The sequence below is a fragment of the Oncorhynchus gorbuscha genome, unplaced genomic scaffold, assembly GCF_021184085.1.
Source record: "Oncorhynchus gorbuscha isolate QuinsamMale2020 ecotype Even-year unplaced genomic scaffold, OgorEven_v1.0 Un_scaffold_763, whole genome shotgun sequence".
In the NCBI taxonomy this organism is placed as follows: domain Eukaryota; kingdom Metazoa; phylum Chordata; class Actinopteri; order Salmoniformes; family Salmonidae; genus Oncorhynchus; species Oncorhynchus gorbuscha.
Window position 1 is genome coordinate 3,948 of NW_025745554.1, and position 8,553 is coordinate 12,500.

Sequence of the window (8,553 nt, forward strand, 5' to 3'; positions counted from 1 at the left end):
CACATGCTTCAAGAGGGCCACCATTGTTCCTGTTCCCAAGAAAGCTAAGGTAGCTGAGCTAAACGACTACTGCCCCGTAGCACTCACTTCCGTCATCATGAAGTGCTTTGAGAGACTAGTCAAGGACCATATCACCTCCACCCTACCTGACACCCTAGACCCACTCCAATTTGCTTACTGCCCAAATAGGTCCACAGATGATGCAATCTCAACCACACTGCACACTGCCCTAACCCATCTGGACAAGAGGAATACCTATGTGAGAATGCTGTTCATCGACTAGCTCGTCATCAAGCTCGAGACCCTGGGTCTCGACCCCACCCTGTGCAACTGGGTACTGGACTTCCTGACGGGCCGCCCCCAGGTGGTGAGGGTAGGCAACAACATCTCCACCCCGCTGATCCTCAACACTGGGGCCCCACAAGGGTGCGTTCTGAGCCCTCTCCTGTACTCCCTGTTCACCCACGACTGCGTGGCCACGCACGCCTCCAACTCAATCATCAAGTTTGCGGACGACACAACAGTGGTAGGCTTGATTACCAACAACGACGAGATGGCCTACAGGGAGGAGGTGAGGGCCATCGGAGTGTGGTGTCAGGAAAATAACCTCACACTCAACGTCAACAAAACTAAGGAGATGATTGTGGACTTCAGGAAACAGCAGAGGGAACACCCCTCTATCCACATCGATGGAACAGTAGTGGAGAGGGTAGTAAGTTTTAAGTTCCTCGGCATACACATCACAGACAAACTGAATTTGTCCACTCACACAGACAGCATCGTGAAGAAGGCGCAGCAGCGCCTCTTCAACCTCAGGAGGCTGAAGAAATTTGGCTTGTCACCAAAAGCACTCACAAACTTCTACAGATGCACAATCGAGAGCATCCTGGCGGGCTGTATCACCGCCTGGTACGGCAACTGCTCCGCCCACAACCGTAAGGCTCTCCAGAGGGTAGTGAGGTCTGCACAACGCATCACCGGGGCAAACTACCTGCCCTCCAGGACACCTACACCACCCGATGTTACAGGAAGGCCATAAAGATCATCAAGGACAACAACCACCCGAGCCACTGCCTGTTCACCCCGCTATCATCCAGAAGGCGAGGTCAGTACAGGTGCATCAAAGCTGGGACCGAGAGACTGAAAAACAGCTTCTATCTCAAGGCCATCAGACTGTTAAACAGCCACCACTAACATTGAGTGGCTGCTGCCAACACACTGACACTGACACTGACTCAACTCCAGCCACTTTAATAATGGGAATTGATGGGAAATTATGTAAAATATATCATTTGCCACTTTAAACAATGCTACCTTATATAATGTTACATACCCTACATTATTCATCTCATATGCATACGTATATACTGTACTCTACATCATCTACTGCATCCTTATGTAATACATGTATCACTATGTCATGTTTTGTCTTATATTGTCTTGTCATTTTGCTTTCCCTTCTGTTCGTTTTCCCCTGCTGGTCTTATTAGGTTCGTTCCCTTTTTCTCTCTCCCTCCCTCTCTCTCTTCTCTCTATCGTTCCGTTCCTGCTCCCAGCTGTTCCTATTCCCCTACTCAATCATCTAGTCTTTTCACACCTGTTCCGTATCTTGCCCTCTGATTAGAGTCCCTATTTCTCCCCTTGTTTTCCGTTTCTGTCCTGTCGGATCCTTGTATATTGTTCGCCGTGCTGTGTCTTTGTCTCGCCCTGTCGTGTCTTGTTTCCCTCAGATGCTGCGTGTGAGCAGGTGTCTGAATCTGCTACGGTCGGTGCCTTCCCCGAGGCAACCTACAGTTAATGGTCGAGTCTCCAGTCTGTCCTCGTCACTACGAGTGGAATTAAGTTTTTTATGTTTTGTTTTCTGCTCTGATTGTCCAGGAGTATTGCCTATTTCCTTTACTGGAATAAAGACTCTGTTTTCGCCAAGTCGCTTTTGGGTCCTCATTCACCTGCATAACAGAAGGATCCGACCAAGAATGGACCCAGCGACTACAGATTCTCGTAACACTGCCGTCGAGATCCAAGGAGCCATGCTCGGCAGACACGAGCAGGAATTGTCTGCTGCTCGTCATGCCGTTGAGAACCTGGCCGCTCAGGTTTCCGACCTCTCTGGACAGTTCCAGAGTCTTCGTCTCGTGCCACCTGCTACTTCCTGGTCTGCCGAGCCTCCGGAACCTAGGGTTAATAACCCACCTTGTTACTCCGGGCAGCCCACGGAGTGCCGCTCCTTTCTTACCCAGTGTGATATTGTGTTCTCTCTCCAACCCAACACATACTCTAGAGAGAGAGCTCGGGTTGCTTACGTCATATCACTCCTTACTGGCCGGGCTCGAGAGTGGGGCACAGCTATCTGGGAGGCAAGGGCTGATTGTTCTAACAATTACCTGAACTTTAAAGAGGAGATGATTCGGGTTTTGATCGTTCAGTTTTTGGTAGGGAGGCTTCTAGGGCCCTGGCTTCCCTATGTCAAGGTGATCGATCCATAACGGATTACTCTATAGAGTTTCGCACTCTTGCTGCCTCTAGTGACTGGAACGAGCCGGCGCTGCTCGCTCGTTTTCTGGAGGGACTCCACGCAGAGGTTAAAGATGAGATTCTCTCCCGGGAGGTTCCTTCCAGTGTGGACTCTTTGATTGCACTCGCCATCCGCATAGAACGACGGGTAGATCTTCGTCACCAAGCTCGTGGAAGAGAGCTCGCGTTAACGGTGTTTCCCCTCTCCGCATCGCAACCATCTCCCTCCTCTGGCTCAGAGACTGAGCCCATGCAGCTGGGAGGTATTCGCATCTCGACTAAGGAGAGGGAACGGAGGATCACCAACCGCCTGTGCCTCTATTGCGGACTTGCTGGACATTTTGTCAATTCATGTCCAGTAAAAGCCAGAGCTCATCAGTAAGCGGAGGGCTACTGGTGAGCGCTACTACTCAGGTCTCTCCATCAAGATCCTGTACTACTATGTCGGTCCATCTACGCTGGACCGGTTCGGGTGCTACATGCAGTGCCTTGATAGACTCTGGGACTGAGGGTTGTTTTATGGACGAAGCATGGGCTCGGAAACATGACATTCCTCTCAGACAGTTAGGGAAGCCTACGCCCATGTTCGCCTTAGATGGTAGTCATCTCCCCAGTATCAGATATGAGACACTACCTTTAACCCTCACAGTATCTGGTAACCACAGTGAGACTATTTCTTTTTTGATTTTTCGTTCACCTTTTACACCTGTTGTTTTGGGTCATCCCTGGCTAGTATGTCATAATCCTTCTATTAATTGGTCTAGTAATTCTATCCTATCCTGGAACGTTTCTTGTCATGTGAAGTGTTTAATGTCTGCTATCCCTCCCGTTTCTTCTGTCCCCACTTCTCAGGAGGAACCTGGCGATTTGACAGGAGTGCCGGAGGAATATCATGATCTGCGCACGGTCTTCAGTCGGTCCAGAGCCAACTCCCTTCCTCCTCACCGGTCGTATGATTGTAGTATTGATCTCCTTCCGGGGACCACTCCTCCTCGGGGTAGACTATACTCTCTGTCGGCTCCCGAACGTAAGGCTCTCGAGGATTATTTGTCTGTGTCTCTTGACGCCGGCACCGTAGTGCCTTCTTCCTCCCCTGCCGGGGCGGGGTTTTTTTTTGTTAAGAAGAAGGACGGTACTGTGCGCCCCTGCGTGGATTATCGAGGGCTGAATGACATAACGGTTAAGAATCGTTATCCGCTTCCCCTTATGTCATCAGCCTTCGAGATTCTGCAGGGAGCCAGGTTCTTTACTAAGTTGGACCTTCGTAACGCTTACCATCTCGTGCGCATCAGAGAGGGGGACGAGTGGAAAACGGCGTTTAACACTCTGTTAGGGCATTTTGAGTACCGGGTTCTGCCGTTTGGTCTCGCTAATGCGCCAGCTGTTTTTCAGGCATTAGTTAATGATGTTCTGAGAGACATGCTGAACATCTTTGTTTTTGTCTACCTTGACGATATCCTGATTTTTTCACCGTCACTCGAGATTCATGTTCAGCACGTTCGACGTGTACTCCAGCGCCTTTTAGAGAATTGTCTCTACGTGAAGGCTGAGAAGTGCTCTTTTCATGTCTCCTCCGTCACCTTTCTCGGTTCTGTTATTTCCGCTGAAGGCATTCAGATGGATCCCGCTAAGGTCCAAGCTGTCAGTGATTGGCCCGTTCCAAGGTCACGTGTCGAGTTGCAGCGCTTTCTAGGTTTCGCTAATTTTTATCGGCGTTTCATTCGTAATTTCGGTCAAGTTGCTGCCCCTCTCACAGCTCTTACTTCTGTCAAGACGTGTTTTAAGTGGTCCGGTTCCGCCCAGGGAGCTTTTGATCTTCTCAAGAAACGTTTTACGTCCGCTCCTATCCTCGTTACTCCTGACGTCACTAAACAATTCATTGTCGAGGTTGACGCTTCAGAGGTAGGCGTGGGAGCCATTCTATCCCAGCGCTTCCAGTCTGACGATAAGGTTCATCCTTGCGCTTATTTTTCTCATCGCCTGTCGCCATCGGAACGCAACTATGATGTGGGTAAATCGAACTGCTCGCCATCCGCTTAGCCCTAGGCGAATGGCGACAGTGGTTGGAGGGGGCGACCGTTCCTTTTGTCGTTTGGACAGACCATAAGAACCTTGAGTACATCCGTTCTGCCAAACGACTTAATGCACGTCAAGCTCGTTGGGCGTTGTTTTTCGCTCGTTTCGAGTTTGTGATTTCTTACCGTCCGGGTAGTAAGAACACCAAGCCTGATGCCTTCTCTTTAGTTCTTCTGTGGCTTCTACTGATCCCGAGGGGATTCTTCCTTATGGGCGTGTTGTTGGGTTGACAGTCTGGGGAATTGAAAGACAGGTTAAGCAAGCACTCACGCACACTGCGTCGCCGCGCGCTTGTCCTAGTAACCTTCTTTTCGTTCCTGTTTCTACTCGTCTGGCTGTTCTTCAGTGGGCTCACTCTGCCAAGTTAGCTGGTCATCCTGGCGTTCGAGGTACTCTCGCTTCTATTCGCCAGCGCTTTTGGTGGCCTACTCAGGAGCGTGACACGCGCCGTTTCGTGGCTGCTTGTTCGGACTGCGCGCAGACTAAGTCAGGTAACTCTCCTCCTGCCGGTCGTCTCAGACCGCTTCCCATTCCTTCTCGACCATGGTCTCACATCGCCTTAGACTTCATTACCGGTCTGCCTTTTTCTGCGGGGAAGACTGTGATTCTTACGGTTGTCGATAGCTTCTCTAAGGCGGCACATTTCATTCCCCTCGCTAAGCTTCCTTCCGCTAAGGAGACGGCACAAATCATCATCGAGAATGTGTTCAGAATTCATGGCCTCCCGTTAGACGCCGTTTCAGACAGAGGTCCGCAATTCACGTCACAGTTTTGGAGGGAGTTCTGTCGTTTGATTGGTGCGTCCGTCAGTCTCTCTTCCGGGTTTCATCCCCAGTCTAACGGTCAAGCAGAAAGGGCCAATCAGACGATTGGTCGCATACTACGCAGCCTTTCTTTTAGAAACCCTGCGTCTTGGGCAGAACAGCTCCCCTGGGCAGAATACGCTCACAACTCGCTTCCTTCGTCTGCTACCGGGTTATCTCCGTTTCAGAGTAGTCTGGGTTACCAGCCTCCTCTGTTCTCATCCCAGCTTGCCGAGTCCAGAGTTCCCTCCGCTCAAGCGTTTGTCCAACGTTGTGAGCGCACCTGGAGGAGGGTGAGGTCTGCACTTTGCCGTTACAGGGCACAGACTGTGAGAGCCGCCAATAAACGTAGGATTAAGAGTCCTAGGTATTGTTGCGGCCAGAGAGTGTGGCTTTCCACTCGTAACCTTCCCCTTACGACAGCTTCTCGTAAGTTGACTCCGCGGTTCATTGGTCCGTTCCGTGTCTCCCAGGTCGTCAATCCTGTCGCTGTGCGACTGCTTCTTCCGCGACATCTTCGTCGCGTCCATCCTGTCTTCCATGTCTCCTGTGTCAAGCCCTTTCTTCGCACCCCCGTTCGTCTTCCCTCCCCCCGTCCTTGTCGAGAGCGCACCTATTTACAAGGTACGTAGGATCATGGACATGCGTTCTCGGGACGGGGTCACCAATACTTAGTGGATTGGGAGGTTACGGTCCTGAGGAGAGGAGTTGGGTTCCGTCTCGGGACGTGCTGGACCGTTCGCTGATTGATGATTTCCTCCGTTGCCGCCAGGATTCCTCCTCGAGTGCGCCAGGAGGCGCTCGGTGAGTGGGGGTACTGTCATGTTTTGTCTTATATTGTCTTGTCATTTTGCTTTCCCTTCTGTTCGTTTTCCCCTGCTGGTCTTATTAGGTTCGTTCCCTTTTTTCTCTCCCTCCCTCTCTCTCTTCTCTCTATCGTTCCGTTCCTGCTCCCAGCTGTTCCTATTCCCCTACTCAATCATCTAGTCTTTTCACACCTGTTCCGTATCTTTCCCTCTGATTAGAGTCCCTATTTCTCCCCTTGTTTTCCGTTTCTGTCCTGTCGGATCCTTGTATATTGTTCGCCGTGCTGTGTCTTTGTCTCGCCCTGTCGTGTCTTGTTTCCCTCAGATGCTGCGTGTGAGCAGGTGTCTGAATCTGCTACGGTCGGTGCCTTCCCGAGGCAACCTACAGTTAATGGTCGAGTCTCCAGTCTGTCCTCGTCACTACGAGTGGAATTAAGTTTTTATGTTTTGTTTTCTGCTCTGATTGTCCAGGAGTATTGCCTATTTCCTTTACTGGAATAAAGACTCTGTTTTCGCCAAGTCGCTTTTGGGTCCTCATTCACCTGCATAACACACTAGCCACTTTAACTATGCCACTTTGTTTACATACTCATCTCTTATGTATATACTGTACCCGATACCATCTACTGTATGTTGCCTATGCTGCTCCGTACCATCACTCATTCATATATCTTTATGTACATATTCTTTATCCCCTTACACTGTGTATAAGACATTTACATTTACATTTAAGTCATTTAGCAGACGCTCTTATCCAGAGCGACTTACAAATTGGGACAGTAGTTTTGGAATTGTTAGTTAGATTACTTGTTGGTTATTACTGCATTGTCGGAACTAGAAGCACAAGCATTTCGCTACACTCGCATTAACATCTGCTAACCATGTGTATGTGACAAATACAATTTGATTTGATTTGATTTGGTATGCTGCATCTGTCCCTTCCATCATTCTATCACCTTCAGACAACTATACTATGATGTTATATAATGTTATCAGGCTATCAGATAATATAGACAGAATCAACTATATCTGGTCATGCATTGGACACAAATCTCACTACTTCTCTCTTTCTCTCCCTCTCTCTTTCTACCGCTCTCTCCCTTTCAATTCAAGGGGTTTTATTGTTATGGGTTACGTTGCCGAAGCAAATTAAATGGACACTCACACAAGTTCCAAGATAATAAATATATTTCATAATATGTCATTATTTCATATTATGTCTATATAGAGTTTTGTAACGATGTGCAAATAGTTCAAGTAAATAAGAGAAAATAAATATTTACAATGACGTTTGTTTTTCACTGGTTGCCCATTTCTTGTGGAAACTGCTGTGTGGTATTTCACCAAATAGACGTGGGAGCTAATAAAAATGGGATTTGTTTTCTAATTCTTTGTGGATCTGTGTAATCTGAGGGAAATGTGTCTCTAATATGGTCGTACATTTGGCAGGAGGTTAGGAAGTGCAGCTCAGTTTACACCTCATTTTGTGGGCAGTGTGCACATAGCCTGTCTTCTCTTGAGAGCCATGTCTGCCTACGGCGGCCTTTCTCAATAGCAAGGCTATGCTCACGAGTCTGTACATAGTCAAAGCTTTCCTTAATTTTGGGTCAGTCACAGTGGTCAGGTATTCTGCCGCTGTGTACTCTCTGTTTAGGGCCAAATAGCATTCTAGTTTGCTCTGTTTTTTTATTGTTAATTCTTTCAATGTGTCAAGTAATTATATTTTTGTTTTCTCAGGATTTGGTTGGGTCTAATTGTCTTGCTGTCCTGGGACTGTGGGGTCTGTTTGTGTTTGTGAACAGAGCCCCAGGACCGGCTTGCTTAGGGGACTCTACTCCAGGTTCATCTCTATGTAGGTGATGGCTTTGGAGAGAGAAAAAAGAAATAGAGGTCAGCGCATATAGTTAAAATATGTCTCTTGTGATTGGTCGCCAGTGTGTGTATGTATCTTGTGATTGGTTGCCATTGACTCAGGTGTCTCTGGGTTTGCTGATTGTGGAGTAGATGGGAGGAGCCTCAGAGGAGCTGTGTGGATGATTGACTGTAGAGTAGACGGGGCTTTGACCAAAGTTCACAGTAGCGTAGTCACATGATGAAATGCCCACTTTAGCAATGGAAGCGGTGGCATCATTGGGGCACCTGCCCTCTTTAGTAATGGTGACTCTGGCTTCATCGGGGAATCTGGGGATCTTGTGGAAATTGACGCTGGCGTAGTGGGGAGAGTCAGAGTAGCTTGTGGGTAAGTTGGCGGTGGCATAGATGGTGGAGGTCGCAGCATCTGAGTATGACTGTAGGGGGCGCTCCATTATCTCCTCATAGTCACCATCACCATGACAACCCTGGAAAGGAAGAAG

At 48.8% G+C, this 8,553-nt stretch overlaps 1 protein-coding gene across 3 annotated transcripts in view; it reads right to left on the reverse strand.

The window, feature by feature from the left end:
- Positions 1–7,959: 7,959 nt before the first annotated feature.
- LOC124019184 overlaps positions 7,960–8,553 on the reverse strand; it is a 6,696-nt gene continuing 6,102 nt past the window's right edge. For all 3 annotated transcript variants that reach the window (XM_046334572.1, XM_046334571.1, XM_046334573.1), the window contains one exon: positions 7,960–8,538. In XM_046334572.1, the coding sequence (XP_046190528.1) occupies positions 8,170–8,538 (369 nt within the window). In that variant the 3' untranslated portion in view covers positions 7,960–8,169. The remainder of the gene's footprint in view (positions 8,539–8,553) is intronic.